The sequence below is a fragment of the Chlamydotis macqueenii genome, chromosome 1, assembly GCF_036417535.1.
Source record: "Chlamydotis macqueenii isolate bChlMac1 chromosome 1, bChlMac1.mat, whole genome shotgun sequence".
Classification (NCBI taxonomy): domain Eukaryota; kingdom Metazoa; phylum Chordata; class Aves; order Otidiformes; family Otididae; genus Chlamydotis; species Chlamydotis macqueenii.
In genome coordinates this window covers 37,724,087-37,746,392 of record NC_141556.1, presented here as the reverse complement: position 1 = coordinate 37,746,392, position 22,306 = coordinate 37,724,087, and the positions used below count along the sequence as shown (strand labels likewise).

The window sequence follows — 22,306 nt, the reverse complement described above, 5'->3', positions numbered from 1 at the left end:
CTGGACATAAACTAAGAGGTTAAATTGGGATGCAGTAGGGCAGATTTTCATCCCTTTACACTAAGGTTCATGACTCATTCATCATTTTATGAACATTTGTGCTGAAAAAGGATGGATTTTCAAGTATGAATATTTTTAGGTATTTTGCCTAAATATGAACTATCATTCTAGGGCAAAACCAGCATGAATGAGATCTGAAGCAGATCCTGTAAGGTTGCACTATGTAGTACGCAGCACATGGGAGATGTGTACTGCTCAGAGAAGACAGTACTAAGGCCTGTGAGCTGGAAATGTAAGCTGAACAACTTTATCTCGAAGTCAACATAATTACTCAAAGATAATTGCACCAGTGCCACATCTTATAACATGAACTTCCTACACAGAATTATGCTTCCGATGGTGTTGCTCAGCTGTACAATGAGTGAAATGTTATGTTCTCTGTGCCTTTGCTATTCAAACCACATTCCCCTACAGTAATTTGAAACACCCATAATAACCTGTCTTTGGATGTTTTTCCTGAATGCATGGTTACCATGCTTTGTTCATTTAAAGAGATCATTTCATAGCCTATGAACTCAATATTTATCAGAGTGGTTTGGGGAAACAGTATTGATAAAATTTTTTCTGTGTGTTACCCTATATTCTGCTAAAATATCATTGGATTCTTGTTTTTTTAATCAATTCATAGGTGACTCACATTAGTGGTGTTTGACCTTTTGTGAGTCTCACAATTTTCACTTGTAAGGAAACTGGCCAGGGTATTCTGACAGCTGTTATTGATTGGTCCTGTTGTTATTTCAGTGTAAGTGCTGGAGCACCCTAACAAAATGATATTTCTGTGATAATTGAACATGCACTCAAAATAAACTAAAGGCAAGCACCTAAGTGCAGGTTTCATTTAAATCTTACCTATTTTCTTCTTGGAGAAGAAGAGAGTGGCAGTGATTTTATGAAGAGTACTTATGTAGACCATTCACCAGTTCATCTTTAATTGCAATTCTGACAGTAGCAGAAAAGTCATGGCTCACTGCAGCCAAAAAAAAAGAGTGCTGAGCCCTCCTGAAGAGATGAGTAATGAAGGATATGACAGCTTCCCAAGGTTACAGGTGAAGCTGTGGCAAGCTGAGGTTTCTTCCTTCCTTTTATGTGCCTCCAGACATTTCTTCCCTGGCTGATAAAATTGGATTTTTACATGCAGAACCCTCACCAGGGTAAAAGCACTCTTTCTTGGAATCAAGTCAAGTTATGAGGTGACCCAGACCCTCAGGTTACCTACATGAAACTGGAAGCAGAGTTCGGCTTTGCCAGTAGACGAAATTGGCTGTAGGGCATCAGAGGCAGTGAGGGTCTGCTGAGAAATGAGACAGATGATGGGGGAACAGAGATGGGGATGCTAATAAGGGAGAAAGGGCTTCCTAAGGTAAGATTTCCTATTGTGTTACACACAAGTATCTATAACCCATATTGCCTCTGAATTACAGAGTTGGTTTCACTTTTTTCTGGTGGATAATCCAAAAGTTACATAAATGAAAAGATGGTAATATGTACACCTTGAGGCAGAGCTTTGGGACTTGTTTCATGTTACTTAGGAAGTCCCTCAACACTTTCTTTAAAGACTCCTAGTTGAGTTTTTCTTTATCCTTTTATTTTATATCCAAAAGCTATTGCTGATTCAGGTCATCTTGCCTGAGTTCTTAATTGAAATCTTAAGGCTTCAAGCACCTTGAAAAAAAGCCTAGACTGCAGACACACTGAGCCTGTGGTTTCCCCTCTGTCATTAATATGATTTTGGCACAACATCCCCCATAGCTGCAAAGAAAATCTAAAACAAACTCTCCCTGCAATTTTTCCTGCCATTTTTTGGCTCAGGGAGGCCAACAGCAACTTATAACTAGCTGTTGCTATTCACATTTAAAGTCCTCATTTTAAAATAAACGCTTAATTCACGTATTTAATATCCTGGAATTGCATTTTTAGCTAACTATGGTTTTACCTTCGTTGTTGAATATGCTCTGCTAGGTGATTCTCTCCACAGAATTTAGTCGTTTTTGCATGCACACGAAGCTGCATGTAATCCCTAGCCACAGCAGTGCTGCAGTGTCCTGTCATCTGAAGTGTTGAGGATGAGAAAAGAACTATTGATCCTTAGGTCAATTGTTAGGTGCCTTTCCTGAAGTTAGCCAAGGCCTGATCCAAGTCTGGTTGCATCAGTAGGAAGACTCTCATGGATTTCAGCTGGAATTTAAAATAGGAACCAAAGGAGGAAAATGTAGTTCTTGTTCTACATTTGCCCATAGGGAAATAAACTGCTGAGCTGTACTTCTTTGCCCCTCTCCTCAGCTCACACCAAATGGACATCCTGTTTATACCAACGAAAATGTCTTCTGCCAGCATAAAAGTCTTCTAGTTTAAGCACTGCTTGCACCACTAAATCAATGTTTTATTTCATTGTCAGCATAAAAGCATCTGCTTTAGGGATTCTACAGCCAACTGAAGTCTGAAGTATAGAAAAGATCTATATTCAAAGGACCTAAATCTGATGCACATTATTCAGAAATAGTGTGGTCTACACTGTTTAATTGCACCCGGTTACTACGCAGTCCTCTCCTATCCTCTAATGAAAAGTGAACATAGAATCATAGAATCATTTAGGTTGGAAAAGACCCTTAAAATCAAGTCCACCCATAAACATGCCAGGCCTATTTTCCCTTCACCCCTTTGCTAAAATATTTGTCTTTTGGTGCTTCAGCATTAGCATGGGAAAATGGTGTACAGGCACGAAATTACCAATTTTGTGGTTAGTTTTATAGGTCATCCCAGTTTGGTTCTAGATCACAGCAAAAGTCTCCACCCTCAAGCATGGTAGAGAAACTCTTAGATGAGCAGCCACCATGCATTTAATTTTATTTACTTTTTGACTTTCACATAACAGACCAAATTTCAAATGTTATAAATCGTGGTGAGATATTGGTGCTGCTGTTTTGACTCAGCACATTCTGTCATTCTTTAGTTGGATAGGGAGTGTGGGAGAAGTGTCAGCTGCTATGTTTGAAGTAGAAAACAGCTGCAAAGGAAAAACAAAGAAGAAAGGATGTGTCCTTTCTGTGGTTCTTTATGATCCTCCTTGCAGGAGGAATGGCTTTTTTGAAACTTCTGTAAACTGCCTCCCAGTTAAACCCATGATTTTAAAAACAGTGAAAACTTTAGCAGTTTACACTAAGATTTTTCTTGTGGCCGCCTTCGACCTTCCCCCTGGTAACTGCCTAAGTCTCCTTTTTTTTTTTAAGCATTTTCAGGCAAAATTGTTCTGCCATTTCCAGGAATAAGTTTAGAGAAAGTTGTTTTTCCTATCATCAGAAAGTTGGAGATTCTTTTCGTTGTGAAGATGTGTCTTTTTGAAGCACTGGAAGATGGACATGCAGTGCAGTAGATACTGGTTGAGGAAGAGAAAGTAATTTTCAGGAAAGTTTCTTCTGCTTATCCCAGTGCAAATCCACCCAGACTTAGCTACATTTGGAAGTCTTTGAAAGGATACGGCTCAATGTGCTTAGGAGAAGCATTGTTTTGTGATGGCTTTTCCAAAAGATTTTGTGTATGCTGGGGAATGTTTTTTCTTGTCTTCGCAAAGTTCCTTTCAGTTCAGCTCTTTGGGGATGGGAAATGCAAAAATTAAGGATGCCCATGCAGCCTTATTCAGATGCCTTGGAGCATATGTGTTATGATATAGATTTTAATTGGAATGACTGCATACATTTTTCCTTCATAAGTCACTTGCTGCTTAATACTAAGTGATCTGGTCAAGTGAGAGAAATGTTCTAAGGAATAGCTTGTCTCATCTTGATGTAGATGGCTAAAGTAGGACAGGTAAAACACATTTTTTTAAATGCCAGTTTTCTTTGATGGTTGTAGAGGGAGTTTAAGCCTCTAGCTCAAGTGTAGCTACTTCAGGTTTCCTCAGAGATGCCTGCATTTTGGTGCAGTGAATCCCAGCGTAGGTGTCTCAGATCGGCCTCTCCAGTATAGTGGATGCTTTCGACCTTCATTTCTTTGATCCTCATTTGTTTATCTATACAGTGGGGAAAACACCATGCTTTTGCTCTGAAGGGTGGTAATAACAGAAAATCATTAATAAACGTGTGCTGTAATGAATATTCAGAGGCTGGACCATAGCTCTCCCCCGCCACGTAGGCTCAGAGAAGGATGAGAACACTGTTTAGTAATTAAGGCATGAGCATAGAAAAAAAAGGGAGAAGTGTTGTTACTCATTAAATAGTCGCTCTATACCTTCTGCATGAGGCTCTTGAAGAAGAATATGTGATTATTTAATTAAAGAAGGGAGGTAAAAATAAGTTCATCCAGGCAATATTCATTCTGAGGTTCATTAAGTTTCAAGTGCTTTGTGTCCACATGGTGACCATAATATTTTCCTTTTAATGACATTCTGTTTGTAAACAGACACTTCTGAGCTTTTTTTTTTATGGGCATGTATGTTTATAATGATATATATTGATGTTCTGCTGAGTTTAATCAACTCCTAATTCACTTGGGTTTTTACAATTTGCATAAGCACAGTCTGTCTGTTATGGTCAGCTCAGCAGTGTGAATGGAATAGCTCAGCAGTGTGAATGCTTCTGAGTGAGCACCATGACCTCTAATTTTTCAAGGGCTTTACAGCTTAGGTAAATTTGGGTGTATTTTATTTCACTGTTTGAAAAAAAAAAAAGAAAAAGAAACACAGTTTCTCCTTTACACAAATTCAGTAATCACTGAATTAATGAATTACAAATCTTATGAGCACCTTATGAGCACTGGAACATCTTCAAAAAGAAAAAAGTCATCAGACGGGGCATGAGAGGACCTGGAGTCCCTTCGAGCCTGGCAGCAGGAGCTGCTCTGGCAGGAGGTAAATGGCTCATCCCGCAGCAAAAGAGGAGCCGCATAGGAACCTTGCCAGTGGTGACCCTGGCAGCAAGCTGGCAGGCAGCCTGCTGAGGAAGCAGATGAAAGAGTGCACTTCTCATTGCTGGGACTCTGTCAGTTATGGGATGCTTGGGTTTCTAGAGGTTATTTCTCGGTTGGGATTTGGGGAAATGTGGGGAATTGTTTTTGCTGGAAATGTACGCTGCGGAGAACAGGGGATATGGAGACCTTCTTTTACTTTTAATGTGTGAATAGTCCCAGTAGTCCTGTCTCTGTATTGCTGGGAACAAGCACCACTGGGAAGGGGAAAGTTGGAAATACACAGACAACAGGTAAGCAATCTTGTATTATTTTTGCAACATGGGATCAAAAAAGCTTATGTTCAGAACCGTGGCTTCTATGTTGGATTTGAGAGCAATTTACCCAAATTACTTTCTGTTTCTTTGAAATGTTTTTATTGAACTGCTGCTGAGGCAATACCTAAGCAGAAAGAGAGGACAGTTAATAAACTTGTTTTCTGACTCATTTTACCAAAGTTTCATTTCATGAGTGTTTGGCATTGAATGGCAAAGTACCCTGTGCAGCCCCTGAGAGCTGCGGAACTCTCGCTCTGCTCCTCAGTGCATAAATATCAAGGTCAGAGCTCTGACTCGACTGTCTGTGTGGTAGCATTTTATACCGTGGCTGTGCCAATGCACCAATTATTTATAAGACAGCTGTGCTGTCTTAGTTTATTGAAAAGAGACCAAAGTTTTTTCGAAAAATAGTGGTTCTGATAGTACAAACTTGTAGCACCAGAAATTAATATTCTCTGTTAGGAACAATGATGTAGAGTTTACTTTATTTTTTCTTTTCTTCTGGTTTATAGTCACCTAATAAGCTGTTTTAGACTAGTAGTGTTTTAGACTAGTCTGAAATCTCCTGCCTGTTCAACCAAACGAAGTCCTGTTATTTCAGTGTTAGCAGAGGCACATCCCAATTCAGTTTCCCGAGGCACGGCTTGTGCTTAGCTTGTGTGCAGAGGTCACTAATGTATGCAAATGGACCCTTGAGCAAGGTCTAGTCATAGAGGCATGGAATCTCTAAGGTTGGAAAAGACCTCCAAGATCATAAAGTCCAACCATCAACCTAATGCCACCATGCCTACTAAACCATGTCCTGAAGTGACACATCTGCATGTTCTTTGAACACCTCCAGGGTTGGTGACTCCACCATTTCCTTGGGCAGCCTGTTCCAGTACCTGATGACTCTTTCAGTAAAGAAGTGTTTCCTAATATCCAACCTAAACCTTCCCTGCCATGACTTGAGGCCATTTCCTCTTGTCCTATCACAAGTTACTTGGGAGAAGAGACCAACACCCGCCTCCCTACAACCTTTCAGGTAGTTGTAGAGAGCAATGAGGTCTTCCCTCAGCCTCCTCTTCTCCACACTAAACAACCCCAGTTCTCTCAGCTACTCCTCATAAGACTTGTTCTTCAGACCCCTCACCAGCTTTGTTGCCCTTCTCTGGACATGCTCCAGCAACTCAGTGTCCTTCTTGTACTGAGGGGCCCAAAACTGCACACAGTACTCAAGGTGCGGCCTCACCAGTGCCGAGTACAGGGGCACAATCTCTTCTCTACTCCTGCTGACCACACTGTTCCTGATACAAGCCAGGATGCTGTTGGCCTTCTTGGCTACCTGGGCATGCTGCTGGCTCTTGTTCAGCTGGCTGTCTGCCAAGCAGCCCAGCCACATGGGAGTGGGGCAGCATTTGGGTCAGCCACCCTGGTGAGAAGCAGGCTGTCACAGGCCCAGCATCTCACTCATGTGGCTCTGCTCCTTCTAGGGCTTCTGCTTTTAGGACTTCAGCTCCACCACAGTGGTGGGTAGATAGGGACAGCTCAGGTATCTCACAACCACAGCATTGACATGTCTTTATTTGCCATAACTGTTTCATGTGCATGTCAGCTCTCTTACCAAGATGTCCAAAATATCCAGGGCACACCTTTGCTCTGAAGCTTTTGGGATAATCTAAGATGTCATTATCCTGGTAGAGCCCTGGGCAGATGGGATCTGTCAGCTCGACACAAAGTTTGAGTGTTTGCAGTGTTTGTTCCCATCTGTCAAGTGCTAGCAGCAAGGGGCTTTGTGCTCTGTAAGCTTTTGAATAGAATCCAGTCCTGCTCTACTTACTACTGTTCACGTTCGATGGTGTGCTGGTTTTGGCTGGGGTAGAGTTAATTTTATTCATAGTAGCTGATATGGGGCTATCTTTTGGATTTGTGCTGGAAACAGTGTTGATAATACAGGGATGTTTTAGTTATTGCTGAGCTGTGCTTACACAGACTCAAAGCCTTTTCTGTTCCTCGTACCACCCCACCAGTGAGCAGGCTGGGATGCACAAGAAGTTGGGAGGGGACACAGCTGTGACAGCTGAACCCAACTGACCAAAGGGATACTACAATACCATATGACATCATGCTCAGCCACAAAATTAGGAGGAAGGTTGGCTTGGGGCCTGCTGTCTAGGGACTGGGTGGGCATCGATTGGTGGTGAGCACTCGTTTTTATTCGCCTCTCTTGTCTTTCCTAGGTTTTATTTCTGTCTCTTTGTTATTTTCCTTTTCATTACAATTTTATTTTATTTCAATTATTATCAACTTATCTCAACTCATGAGTTTTCTCACTTTTACTCTTTCAGTTCTCTTCCCCCCATCCCGCTGCAGGGGCAGTGAGCGAGCGGCTGTGTGGTGCTTAGTTGCTGTATGGGGTTAAACCACAACAGATGGAAGCTTAGAGTCATTATGGCAAATAGACAGAATTGATGAGTCCTGCAGCACTTTATATTATCTATAGCAGTATTTACTTACAGGTATACTTTTAAGACTGGCAGATGTAGAATTGGACACACCATCTGTGCCTTTATTTGCAGGCAGAGATGCACGTTGTGTTGTCCTTATTTGTTCTATTTGTTGTAATTCGTCAGGTACAGAATCGTGCAAGACCTGGAGTGTTTTGAAGAAATCAAAGTTCTTGTGTATTTTATTTTCTATCCTACTTGCAAGAAAAAATAATTATGAGAAGCTCTTTTGTACGTATGTATCTATCTGTCAGGTTGCTCAGAGAAGCTGTGGTTGCCCCATCATTGAAAGCATCCCAGGTCAGGTTGGATGGGGCTTTGAGCAACCTGATCTGATGAAAGATGTCCCTGTCCATGGCAGGGGGTTGGACTAGATGATCTTCAAACCCCAACCATTCTATAATTTGATGGTTCTGTGACTTTATGCTTTGTGCAATTAAGAAAATGGTGTTTTGTATTGGAGGGTGTCAGCAAGAGGACTGCTCTGGTTTGAGGGCCTTTGTTGTTTTAGGAGATAGTTTTTAAAAGTAATTATTTGTGAGTTCCACTTCTAGAATGAAATGGAGGCAGAATTCCATTGCTGCTGACTTCTCAAACATTTCACAATCAACTTAATGCTATAGAGTGTTTCAGGGTGGTTTTCAGGTGTCATCCTTCAATAGAAAGGTGGTGTTTGAGGCCCAGGTTGCAAAACCAACCGTAAGTGTGTATGTATAGGCTCCAAATTTGTGAAAATAATATGCTGCCATCAGGGGGAAGATCTGAATTTTCGGTAGTTCTTTAAGTGCCATCTGAATTTTCTATGTAGTATTCATTCTTCAGGTAACAAAGGAAAGAAATTGCAGAGCCTGGGCTTATTTAAAATATGTTCAGACTAGCTTCAAAGAGGCAGATCCAGGATCTTCTATACAGGCTACATCCACCATGTCCCCCATCTGTTGTAAACTCAGCAACAGAGAAATTGGGTTTTAAATTAACAGGGGATACAAAAAGAAAGATACAGATGAATGAAGAGATTGATATTCAGTGCAGCTTTTGAGCAGAGGAGGGACCTAGCAAAAATGAAACATGAGCGTGAAACAGAGTTAGTAGGATGAAGGAGTCTCCTAAGAATTGGGGAAAGTCTTTTAAGTGAAAGGGGTTTAGGCAGGCTTTTGTGGTCTGAACATGAGAGAAAGTCTGAGAAAGAGAGTCCACAAGCAGATTTTGAGTACATCCTCACCCACACTCGTGTGAGCACTTTGAAGGCAGCAGTGGTTCTTCAGCTGGTTAGCAGATGTTTCTGAGCTGGGGAGGCTGATGGGGCTAAGGTTCCAAAGTATGACATTAGGTAAAGGCAGGTCCTAAGATTTGATTTGAAGAACTTGGCTGAATTAGAGGCATATAAATGAACTGCAAGAATTACACGAGAAGAGGAAAATGGAAAGACTGTGCCAGTCAGTTGATGAGAATATGAAATTGCTTGTGTATAGGGGAGGAGATAGGTGGCACATTCATTTAGAGAATAATGTCTCCATTTTACATTCTGAGGTTGAGAGGTCCCTCTGGTTTCACTGTCACTCATTCTCCTGGCATCCTTTTGAAATTATTCCTATTTTTCATTTTTTAAATCGGATTATTGTAAAGGTGAGAGAGTGTAAAATGCCTTTGGTGGCTTTTTTTCCTTAGCAGCAATTTCATATTTTCCTGAGGACTTTGTGAGCCTTCTTTCAGTTGGTAGCTGTGCAGCTCCACTGCCATGCTATTTCTGGCAACAAGGAAAAAGACACTATTTTATATATTTTTTTAGTACTGGTTTTGCCTCTAATTCTAGCTGAGATGACTAAAATTAGAACAACTGTTGCTCTCTCTGCAGCCTGCCTGAAACACATAGATAGTCCATAATCAAGGGAACACTAGGAGCACACATATTTTATGGTAGGTTATAAGGTTGGCGACGGAGACTACCAGTGACCCTTTGAAAAAGAAAAACATTTAATTTTTAAATAGTTGCTTTATTATTAAAGAAACTACCACCCTCTCTTCCCAGATATTGCTTGCAATATATAATGCCAGCTTACTCCATTCCAGAATATATTTTATGATAAAGTCTCACATGTGATTAAGCTTATCAATATTTTTTGTCTTCTAGCTCTGAGGGGAGAATTGGAAACACTGTCAATGACTTTTAACTTTTCAGAAATCATTATCAGAGCTTGCTAGCTGGCATTGATTGTAGTTTTCCCATAAGATCCAAGATGAAAGAAGGTTACTGTGTTAAGTGAAGCATGGACAAAACCAGGGTGCAAACATTATGCAATGTTAGTAGAACAAAATACCAAGGCCAGTACTGGGCATCAGTGTCCTGTGTGTGGTTCACTTATGACCTTTACAGTCACAGAAGTATGAGGACTCAAATAATATTGCTCTGAGTGAGTGATAATGGCTCTACGCAGCTGTAGGGCATCTTGAATGTTGTTCCTGTGCCCTTTAGACACTGCAGGAGTCTTATTCCTGCCTCTCTTCCTTGGCACTACTTTCCCTTTTGAAACCATTAACCCATGATCCCAATCTCAATTTCTTAATTAGATCATCTTTAAAAATATGTAAATACTATTACCTTCTTTGCAAAATGGAGATTAGGGATTTGTTGAGATCAAATTCTCTTTGGAGTACAAGGAAGGGGTATTACATAAATAAGCCGCCTTCCACCCCCAAAATTTAGTACTTAAATAACCATCAGGCAGCTCTGTGTTAGCTAATCATCTAGTTGATGTTAAATATGAGGCAATGAAAATGCCCCTACAAAGGAAATTTAAACTGCTAGCAAGGTAGCCTAAGCAATGTTTTAGGATGTAGTTGAAAAACAGTGCCAAAAGTGGGACTTTTCATCTCTGTGCATCTGTGACCTGGTGAACTACAAACCTGGGGAAGGAAGAAAAAAGGTGTTACTGGAGAGAAGCACAGAGGAAGGAGAAAGGTGGAGAAAAGCTTCCCCACTCCCAGCAAATCTTTCTGTTGCAGATTTCTGAGTTTGGCTCTTGTTTTGCTGGAGACTGTGGAAAGGGCAGACAATTGGAGGAGGTCGACCACCCATCGCTAGGGCAGTCTCAGGGAAATATGAGGAGGGAAATAGCGGAGCCATGGTACGATAGAGGATTATGAGTCTTGCTATCACAGATAGGGATATGGTCTTGCCACTGGACTGTGAGGATCTGGGACAATTTCAAGTGTATCGGTCTTACAGAGACAGCATCTTAATGGACACAAAGAGTGTTCTTTCTGGGTGGTTTAAAAAAAAATATTAAATATATTTTAAATATAATTTTTTTAATAGTCCTTAAAAATACAATAAGGAAACCACATGGAAGATTACAAGATTCATTAAGTGCAGTTTAAGATACTTTTTTGTTTGACAGTAACGAATAGTCTGTTGATTAATGAAGAAAAGTGGATGTGAATGCAGACAGAATCCCTGAGTGCTTTTATGTTGCTCCACTGTCAGCTGAGAATTGCTGTAAAGGGCCTTGCAAAATGGTCTGTATGGAGAATGTCACTGCTAAAGCCACAGGTCTTGGAAACAAAATTCATTCAGTCTGTTAGAAGTTCTGCCTGTTCTTTGGGTTGGTTACCTGAGCTCAAATTTGTACAACTGGCCATGGATTTTAAGTGGCCTGTAAGAAAAGTATCAATTGATTTTTGCATTTCAGCAATCTAGCTTTCCAAATGAATGGCAAATACTCAAAGGTCCTGGTAATAAACCTCTGGTGTGTCTGACACCTGAAATGTTGAGCTATTTCTGTTAAAAAAAAAAAAAAGTTTAACATTTCAACTCCTGCTACTTAATACAGAAAGCAGGGATGCTAATCCCTAACACACTGATTCTGAATGAACTGACACAACTACACTTGCTGTGCATTCCCCACCATCGATTATTCTATAAATACTCCGTTGAGACTGAGATATGGCAAATAAAGGCCCAGATTTGGCTGCAGGAGCTGGGACTGCTGTCATCCCTTTCTGTACCTTACACACCAGACTCACTGCAGTTTCAAAGTACCTTCTACTTGTGCACTGCGTGCTGACGATGGCGTGTTGGTTCTCTCAGCCTTTCTAAGTAAGAACCAACTACAACAGCGTGTTTTGTATTGGACCCTTTCTGTAACTTGCACAGGCTCACATACGTAAATACACGCACCCCCCTACATTCTGTTCTATTTTTGTTAAAGAAAGCAAGTTCAAGGAAATGGTGGTGCATTTCTGCATTTAAGGACTTGTGAGGGTCCTTCAATGAGAGTTTACTCAACAGGTTCCTTGGGGAACAATCAATGACTGTTCCAGGTACATCAGAGCTGTAGCATGTATGATTGCTCAGCAGGTGCTGGAAAAGAATAATTGATTTTTGTTAATTAAAAAAAAAGAGCACAGAGAGAGTACAGGAAAGCAAGAATAAAGTGTAGGGCATTTGGGAGCGATGGAGGGGATTCAACCTGATTTCTTTAAACTGGTTGGCTGTAAATGTTCCAACTTTTTGCTCTTAAAGGAGAGAGTGTCAGACGTTTCAGATTTTTTCCAGTTCTCAGTAATCTTCCTTAACTTCGCTAAAATGTACCACTGTGATTCACCCAGCTACTGGTCCAGTCTTTGGATATTGGTACTGGAAATTGTGCTTTAGGGTTAGGAGTGGTTTTTCCTTTTAGAAGGGTTATAGAAAGATATCCAGGTGCCATATGACCTGAGCTTAGTGAGGCTTACTGCTCTGAAAATATACTCTGAGTGTCCCATTGTTCTAATTAACACTGTGCTTTCTTGACTGGTCTGAGCATGAGGCACACAGGCACTGGGTATAAAAATTAGAGTTTCAGAAAAAGAGAGAAGGTAAAGAAGCAGGTGTACTGACAACAACTGAATGAACAGAAGAAAGCTGCTACCTGAGGGAGAGATTACTCTACTTGCTATCTGTGGGCTGCAGAGATTTCATATGAAGGGAACAAAGAAATACGTGAGGAGCAGGAGAGCACTTTTTTTTTGACCAAGAAAAATTATTTCTGTGAAATACTGTCCTCTAGTTTGACAGGAGTGAGACACATTTAGATCTGTGAAAGCGTTGCTACAGAAGCATTAAAACTTTGCATTGGGAGAATTGCAAGGTTTGAGGAACTATGCATTTATTTACTGATCTGAACTGGCGCAGACTTGCTGTATTTTTTTTTTTACTTGTTACAGTTAGAGAATCACAACAACAACAGAGAAGGATAGATGGACCTGCTATATACATTTTTAAGGTGAAAACATTTTTAGCCTGTGGATGCCTAATAGGGAAGAAGCTCAGTGAGAGAAAAATTAGTGTGAGGTAGTAAGGTATCCGCTTGTTTGTCACTCACATTGTTGCGAGAAGATAGAGCAGCATCCAGGCAAGATCAATAGCAGTCTTGTGGAGCTGTGTGTTTCAATTGGTTCAGCTGACTCTTTAAGGTCAAAATCTGTTTTGACATCCTTCCTCCTTGTCTGGATCTTCTCAGCTGCTCAAAAAAAAATTATTTGTACCTTGTGTCGCCATGACTTCTGAAAAAAAAAAAAAGAAAGGACCCAAAATCTTCCAGTTAGAGAAGTGAGAAGCTGCAGAGCACAAATAGTAACAACAGAGCTCAGCGTTCTACAGGAACAAGCTCACAGTATGACAGCACTTCACAGCTTTAAGTACAAGAAGGCTTTGGGAAGGAAAAGAAAAAAAAAAGCATCATAAACTAATAAAGTTTGTTTTCCTGTGGATTTAGTGTCATTATTGATTGCAAGCTATGACTGAAGCTTTCTCATTTTTAAGGCATTTGTAGGTACTATTTCACATGTAGATTCTCTGCTGCCTAATACAAGCAGCTTACTTTTTGGCTTCCCCATTGTGGGTATCCCAAAGAGTTTTTCTGTCCTCCGCCACCCACTGGTTGTTGAACTGGAGTCAAGAAGCCATGAGGATAGGTAAGGATTAGCAGATACATACATTTACAAGGACATAAAGAAACACATGTAATGTGATCACTTTATCAGGCTAAAATTTTTTTTTTCAACTTTCAATATCATCTGTGATTATCTTTTGAGGTCAGGGAGGGTGGTGACACTGCTTATTTTATCCAAAACTTTTATATATCATATAGTATATTGACACATCATAAAAGTATATTCAGAGTAAAAACCCTTGCTGCCAGTGATTTAAGCTGTCAAATAAAAAAGGTATGCTGCTATCTAGCCAAAGAAATTCATTAGCATGCGGAAAGCAATGCTGCTTCCTCTGGGAGGTTTTAATCAAGCCTCTTGTACTGATTGAGATGCAGTCCTCAAAAGTGAGAAAAATTATTAACAAAATCAAAAATCTAGAGCGTATAGTATATCTTATGTAATTACATAGCCAATAAATCAACATACTGTGTAAGTGCTTCAGTCACGGTGTAGATATCTTAATGACTGAAACATCTTCACACATGAATAATTTATACCTGTATGATTCATTTTTCATATCCATGCTTTAACTTCAATATGATAAACTAATCCTTCTCTGTCAGGGAATGTGTGCTTGATTATTGCCTTCTGATTTCTCTTCCTTGTGTTTATTTTCCACAGTTAGACACACTCCATTTCTTCCCTTCTGGTTCCTCTAATGTAGTTATCTTATTTATTCATCCTGTCTGCCTTGGTTTGCCTTCCGAGTGCATTTCAACAGGCACCTGGGAAATAACGCTAGGGCATAAGCTGGTCGTGTGTTTGTCAAGTAACTCTGGAGCAGCATCTTGAAAGATTTACTCATTCTCAACCGATATTTGCATTTAGTTTCTTCTCCTCTCCTCAAGGCAATTACAGAAAGAACTTGCCAATAACAAGCTGAGCTTTGCCATTTTCTGGATCGATGTTAGTTCAAACCTTTGTCACCGTACTGATGACAAACATTGTTTGAGTCTTCTTCCCATATGTTTGTAAATACGAGCTTGTTAGTAGCTCCAGAAACCACTGGAGTATTCAAGAAGAAAATAATTGTTTCTCAGCTCAGGAATTCTTAAGTTCTGCTCTGCTGTGTGTGCTTATTTGGCTGTATGCAAGTCATTGCGTAAATCCTGCCTTGCTCAGACCCTTAACCAAGACATCTAAGACAGGAGTTTGATTGTCATAACCTTCTTCAGTTACTAGAGAAAGACAGGTACATGCTGAGGGCAGCTCATCGAGTTTTAGAGCTATTCAGTGCCTGAAGCTCCAGGCAGGAATGTTACTGGGTGGACTCTCTTCTTTTGGGTCACGATTTCAAGTTTGGTACAGATTTGTGAAGCAGCTTATTTTGGTAGTGCCTGTGCAAGTTCAGCTTTTAAAAAGTGAGTCCCAGTTGGGCACAAAAATGAATCACTCTGATTTAATGGGTCCTTTCAAACCCTCAGGTTTCCAACTGGAAAAAAAGACAAGAAGAATATAAAAATAATTTCAGGGCAAAAGTGAGTTCTATAATAATTAACTGATGTTTACTGGTATTGTATGTTATTCCATAAAAGCACCTTTCTCACTTCATTTCTATGTTCACTTTAGCTACGTTACTCTCTAACTAGGAAGAGCACCCTAGCTGAGTACTCTTCATCAAGCTCTCATTCAATTTCTTGTACCATCATACAGCTTGTTAGTTTTTTACCATAATACACTGTTTCACAGCCTTTCTCCTCTCTGCCAGAATTACATTTTGGACTAATTTGCTAGATTTAAGACTGCATGGGATATCATATATCTGTCTTCTCCTCCATACTTTGAAGCCCAGCTGCAGCTCTTTTACAGCTTCAATCTCAGGGACTTCTGAGAGACATCTCAGTGGAACATTTTCCTGGTATTTTTACAGCAGGCTCTCTGAATATGAATCTCTCTTGTTTGCTAGCAGGACATTTGGTAACTTTGCTTGAGCATAAGTCTTTGCTTATTCATTTTAGGCTTATTCTGATAGTAAGCACCTCCAAAGGCTTCTGATATCACTTTTTTTTTATCCTGTTTTTTTATTTTGTGTCCTTAAAGGACACCTTTGCTTACTGTATCCAAAGGCTTCTGATAACACTTTCTTTATCCTGGTCTTTTTATGTCCTTAAAGGACACCTTTGCTTACTGTGTCTTACCCCACTGAGATCAGTTGCTGATTGATAGATATCGGTTATTAAGGAGTTCTTAGGCAGTCTCCAGATTGTACTTCACCTTTATCACTGCCTGCTTTGTTTTGGCATTTAGGAAGCAGCCTGCTGTCTTTTTTCTTTGTTCTGTATAGCACTTGTCTCTCTTGGGCATAGTTCCTCCCCACAGTCATCAGTCATGACTGTTGCTGCCTCCTGTTTTTATGCTTTCTTGTTTCAGTGTTGGTCATTTACTCTCTGTGCCTTGTTGCAAGGCAGTACTTTATCCAGTGACAGGATATTACAAGAATCTTCTGGACCTCCTCACATGCATTTTGCTTTAACTCCTACTATTTATAGCTGTCATGCCTCCTGCAGTTTCTCCATTTGCTCCTAAATTGTCCTTTCTTTTTGTGAGGGATTTCTGGTAGATCCTTCCTTCACCTTCTTCATTTAATTACTTATAGCTGTTGTCCACAGACCGTCCCCTTCTTTTCTAAAATTAATTTAGCATCTTTCTCTAACCTATTTACCTCAGTTAATTTTTTTTTCCAGATAATTTTCTACTTTTTTTCATTAATTCTGTTTGTTAAGCATGCCTGTTTTAAATTCCAGGTGATTTTTAGCTTAGCTGTGCAAGAGCGTGATTCACTAACACATCCTCGTTCCCTAATCTGGTCCATCTCTGATTCTGACACACGCAGAAGCTTTCCAACATCCCAGATTTACAAGCCACCTCTTGCTTTTATTGTTTTCAACGTTACAACTGATTCTTGACACCTAAACTGATGCTATTCCAGGATTTCTTTATGTGGCATGTTGTCTGGTTACAGAAATAGAATAGCTGTGGAGATTGTATGTGGGAAAATATGAAAATGGCTTAAGTACCACAGTGCTATAATACTGATGTTTTGTTGTCTAATTTTAACAGATTCGGTAGCAACAGCGTCTGGGCCACTGCTAGTTGAAGTTGCCAAAACTCCCGGTGCTGCTCTTGGGGTTGCGCTATCTACCTCGATGTGTTGCAACAAACAGGTCATTGTCATAGACAAAATAAAATCTGCGAGTATTGCAGACAGGTGAGTGTGACAGCAGGCTGACACTGCAGGTCCATACATCCATTTTATTTCTACTTTCGTTTGATTTGGTTTTAAAGAAACCCTTCCCTTTTTTGATAAAAGTGACTGAACTAGATGGTCTCAAGCTTGCTAGGTCTTAAAATTAGCACTTTGTCAGATCATTGTTCCATACTGCCAAGTTTCAGACTTCCAGGGCACTGTTTACTTTAGCTCATCCACATAGTATTCAGTGACATAAGCCAGCCCCCATGGAATATATGACTGCCTGACTGCACTGTGCAACGCAGAAGTTGAGAGGTCTGCTCTGACTATTAAATGTAATGCTGCAGCAGAGATTAGTATTTAAAAACATAAATAACCCACTGGAATTCTTAAAGTAAGCATACAATACAGAACAGCTGTCAAGGGAAGTAAATTTTGAGGCTTTGCAACCTTGAAATGTTCTTTTAGGATATATCACTCATTCTTGTGGCATAGTGAAATGGAACTCCTTATGTCTGGATTTTTTTATTGATATTTTAGAATATGACTGAGGTATTAGAAAGACTGGCTTCTGTATTTTGGAGTTATTTTACAGTGGTTTTTCCATTTCATTTAAACCTTTAAATAAAACCATTTAAACCATTAAAAAAATGATAGGTATTTTTACCCAACGGTCTAAGCCTCTGTTAACAGAGCTGTGGGATCTTTTCTGGGGTGCGTGCGTGTGTGTGTGTGTATGTGTTTATACATATACAGTATATTTCTATATACATATCTCTATCTAAAAAATCCTTAAATATTACGTTTCAGCAGCAAATTCCTCCTGCATGTCCCCAGTCACCCTACCTTGTAACTCCTCTTTGAGAATGGTGCTTTTGGTAGCACCCACTTGTAGCAGTGAGTCTACAGCTCCTCTGTGGGCTTTTCCCTACAGTAGAAACTTTGAGAGTGACGGCCATTGATCCAGGGGTGTTCTCCAGTTCAATGGTGCAGGATGCTTTAATTTTCTCCCTCTGTTTTTTCCCATTTCGCAGGGGGTAACCAATTAAAGGAGCTGTCCACTTGACTGGTACGTCGGGATGCTGACTGCTGTGTTTGCATTTCTCAACTCATCCAGTAGCCAGTCTTTTGAGTGCAGCGAGATTTAGCAGATAGCCCCCTCCCCACCCCACTCCTCAAGTCACCATGCTAGCCCTGGTTTCATTATTTGTTTGACTACTGCATATTTTCATCATCATTTACAGCTTTTGTACTAATAAATGTTTGAACTATAACTCAAAAAATGATGAACTGGGTGCTTGTGTGAGGGATATGTGACCAAGTTATTTGAGTCTCCTTAAGCTCTTCTCATTTTATTCTGCTGCCATTCACACCTATTTTTATAGTCAGCTACCCCATTCCAGTTCTGTGAGTGATATATTGGCATACACTGTATTAACTGAATTGTTTTTAAGGTTTGTACTAATTGATATAAAGTCTGACCAGTGACAAAGCCTACAAAACACAAATCTCTCGAAAAAAAAAAAAACACGCTCATAGTTGTCATGACCAATACTGAAGGCAGTAAAACTCATTTTCCAAGCAAAAAGCATACCTGATCATACCGAGTTTTTCCCCTTTTATGTAGGTGTGGTGCATTACATGTAGGAGACCATATTCTGTCCATTGACGGCACCAGCATGGAGTACTGTACGCTGGCAGAAGCAACGCAGTTTTTGGCTAATGCAGCGGATAATGTCAAACTTGAGATCCTTCCTCACCACCAGACACGTCTAGCACTGAAAGGCCCGGAGCACGGTAAGAGGATCTGTAGCAACAGATACTCCTTTCTTTTTCTGGTTTTACTTTGCCTGCCCTTGCTCAATGGTCAAGAAAGTTATCATGGCAGTTGCATCTGTAAATGTTGTTTCAGCTCCCCTGGTTATGCTTCTGCAGTTTCTGAAAAGCTCTGTACTTTCTCAACCTTAATATACCCTCTGAGATTCCTATGGATATAGAGGGAAATGTTTTACTAAGAAATGGCTCTACACACCTGTACGTAAAGACACCTGTTGACTCTACTGTTGCAATCGTTGCAGGGCAGCTAGGTACTTCAGTAAATGAATCTCTAAATTGCTTCTTAAATTTAGATCGAGGAGGAAGGACCACAGCCAACTTCTTTTCAGTATAATGACTTGATAGTCTGTTATGACCACTTCATTAGTAACACCTGTTCTCCCCTAAAATACCTCACCCCCCCCTATTTTCTCTTGCTAATGGTATTATTATTTATTGCCATCATCTTTTAAAGTACTTCTGAGATTGCTTTATGGGTTCATTGTCAGTGCTTATGAAAAGGGTTTGTTTGGAAACAGTTCCATAGATCTCAGCCCTTTTTCACTGTGATATTTATTTCATACCAACATGCTTGAAGAGAATGGCTTTCCATTTTCAAATCGAATATATATAAAATGCCTTAGTATTTGAAGATGGGAGCTGCCTGTCTTGTCTTCTAGCTAGTCCTGAGAAAGTGGCTAATTCGCAGTATTTATAAATTCAGTCTAAAATATTGCATGTTGATGGACATCAAAGAAGTAACAAGGGTTATCAAATGCACAGAGAACCAGTACCTGTGTTGCAGCACAAACCAGTGGTACTGTTTTCTGAGCCTGTGATACTGTGCTTCTGCCTCCTTTAGACCAAGACAAGATTTCTGACGCCTAGAAATGTCAGTAATGGTAAATGTTCTTCAGCACTTATCTAAGATCCAGGCTGTCCCTGTATAAACAGTGCTCTACTCAGTTTGTCAGAGTAGTGAATATTGAACTAGAGACTGAGGAGACCCCAGTTTCTCCAAGACCAGGGTGAGAAGAAAGTAAGCCTTGCAATACCATGTTCTTCCATTATTCATCTACACCTCTTTCAGCCTTCTACTTAAGCCAGTTAAAGGGGCAAGGGAGCAGGGAGTGATACTGCAGAAGTAAAATGAGATGGAGACCAAATTTTGCAATATATTTCCATTCTTTTCAGTTATGACACTACATTGCAAACAGATATTTCCTTTTTTGAAGCAGAGATGTCACACGATCAATCTTTGGCTGGTTAAAGAACCTTTGAAGATTGTTTATTTTGGTAAGATGAGTACCAGGGCCAAAGATTTGTATAGATGATTGTATTGCTTCAAATAGTTGGTTTCTTAACCAACATTTAAAAGAAATGGATGTTGTTAATGTGCTAGTCACCTTGACCCAGTGTAGATGCTTAGAAAAAGCAATGCTCCTGCCATGCCAGAGTTAAGAACTGGCCGTTTCAAAATTATATCAAGGGGATCTGAAAAAGCTAGCTAAGTGCACCTTTTGGGGAGAAATCTCCCTAAGGTAGTAAAGTTGCTTTCTTACATAAGGCAGAATAACTAGGATGTTTGCAGCCTTTCTCAGCCCCTCACCAGGTGGTGCTACTCCAATATAATGATCCATTCAAGATGTAACGTGATTTATGGAAGGAAGTACCCTCTTGGAAACAGCCTTTCATCAGGTGTAGTATGGCCTAGATACTGCAGAGTCTGAAAAGCTCCCTTTATGTGTCTGGGATAAGCTGAGTCATTAGGGATGTATCTGTTGAGCTCAATTATTGGTCTTCCAAGAACGTGTTAGGAATTTAAAATAGACATGAAAGTCAGTAAATAAAAGAAATTGGAAATTTAGGCCTAAAATAAAATGGAGAACACTATAAATGATCAGATTTTTTTCGTGCTATTTTTGCCTACATTGTGCTGCTAACACTCATTTCTCCTGCTGCCCCATTAGTTTTATGTTCACTGTACACAACTCTGGGTTGGAATAGCTCAAATTACCTCTAAATTACTACAGTTACACACGATAGAATTTTCTTTTACAGAACTTTTGTTGAATTGGGATTATCCTTCTACAAGCTGAGCAAACTGAATTTGTGTACCTTCCCACTTTGTAGGACATTTTTATCTCTACTCTCAGCATGAAAATAAAACATTAGAAAAGAAAAATCAAAGACTACCAGATAATTTCCTGCTGGAAACAGTCTTTTTAATTAAACAAGGCTCACAGCAACTTGAAAGTAATGAAAATCCACCTGGCCACATTGTTCTTATCAGATTTTAATTTTTACACCGTAGTTAAAGTTAGGAAATCTTGCTGTCTGTGCGCATAATCAAAAAGGCAGTTTCATCTGAGAAGATATGATAAGTCTGTAAGATACATATGGCCATAGCAGGCTACTGGTGCTGTTTCTGGGACTTCTTTGGCTGACGTGAGATTTTCCAAAGTGTCTGAGGTTGCTGTTGCCAGTGGGTGAGGTACCCTGAGGTGCAGGCAGGCCGGTGACGACTCCTGGTACTGGTGTCACACCCCACCCTCACCTTTGTTATCTGTGGAGGGGGAAAGAAAAAAATGTAATTGTATTAATTGTTTTCTTTCAAACACATGTCAGGGTACAGTGGGGGTGCTCTCAGGGAGGGATGCAGGCCCAGAGCACTGCAGCCTGGGGTGCAGGGCCAAGTCTGGCAGGGCTGGGGCCTCCAAAGCCCCAAACACCTCACAAGGTTGTGGGGATGTGGTGGGCCCCTGTTCTCTCCTTTTCCTCTCCCTTCCCTGGTATGTACTTCTCATTGTAGTGACCGGTATTGCTTTTACGTCAGAGGAAGGTTAATATATTCAGACAATTGGCTGATTATTACTCCTGTAATATGAAATGAAACAAAAAGATAGCTTTTCTTCTGGCACTGTGCAGGGCATGCTGCAGTGGCTGCCCTTTCCCCCCATATTTTGTCTCTTGCAGTAAGATGTGAACACAACATGTGCGTCCAACCTAAATAGTCAAGATTTTTGGCTACTCTTAAAGTCCAGCATGGGGTCATATGTGTCTCCAGCCATTATAGGTATAGGAGGGAGCAGAGAAACACAAGTAATACAGCTGGTGGGCCAAAGACTCTAACTTACTTTTCATAGTACAGGTGAATCCCCCAATGTTTTTAAGAGAAAAATTCAGTGAATAATTCCCAGTTTGAACTGTTCCTCTACAGTTCAGGAAGGATACAGCTATGCTGAATTTAATGATGAATAGACTGTGTTTAATGAAGAGTTACTTCAATCATTTTTTTTTTAGTATTTGACACATGAACTGAAATGCTTCCTGTTCTCTTGGTAAATACTGGCCTTCACTTTTGGCATATCCTAGACTCCCCATGCATAGAATCAACAATCAAATATGGTCTCAGATTTCATCCAGAAAAGGATCATTTTGAAGTTTTCAAGATCAAGTTTTAAAAAGCCATTAAATTGCACCTCCAACTAATCAATAAGAACTCTTTTCTTTATTAGCCAGGTTTCAGGATAGAGTTTTTCTGCTGCTGGCCCAGGAAGGTCGTT

General features: G+C 40.2%; 1 protein-coding gene across 1 annotated transcript in view; it reads left to right on the top strand.

Annotated features, from left to right (window-relative positions):
* Positions 1-22,306, top strand: part of GRIP1 (glutamate receptor interacting protein 1) — a 156,268-nt gene that overhangs the window by 89,060 nt on the left and 44,902 nt on the right. Inside the window, exons 9-10 of the mRNA XM_086739948.1 lie at positions 16,796-16,943; positions 18,553-18,722. Coding sequence (XP_086596074.1) covers positions 16,796-16,943; positions 18,553-18,722 — 318 coding nt within the window. The remainder of the gene's footprint in view (positions 1-16,795; positions 16,944-18,552; positions 18,723-22,306) is intronic.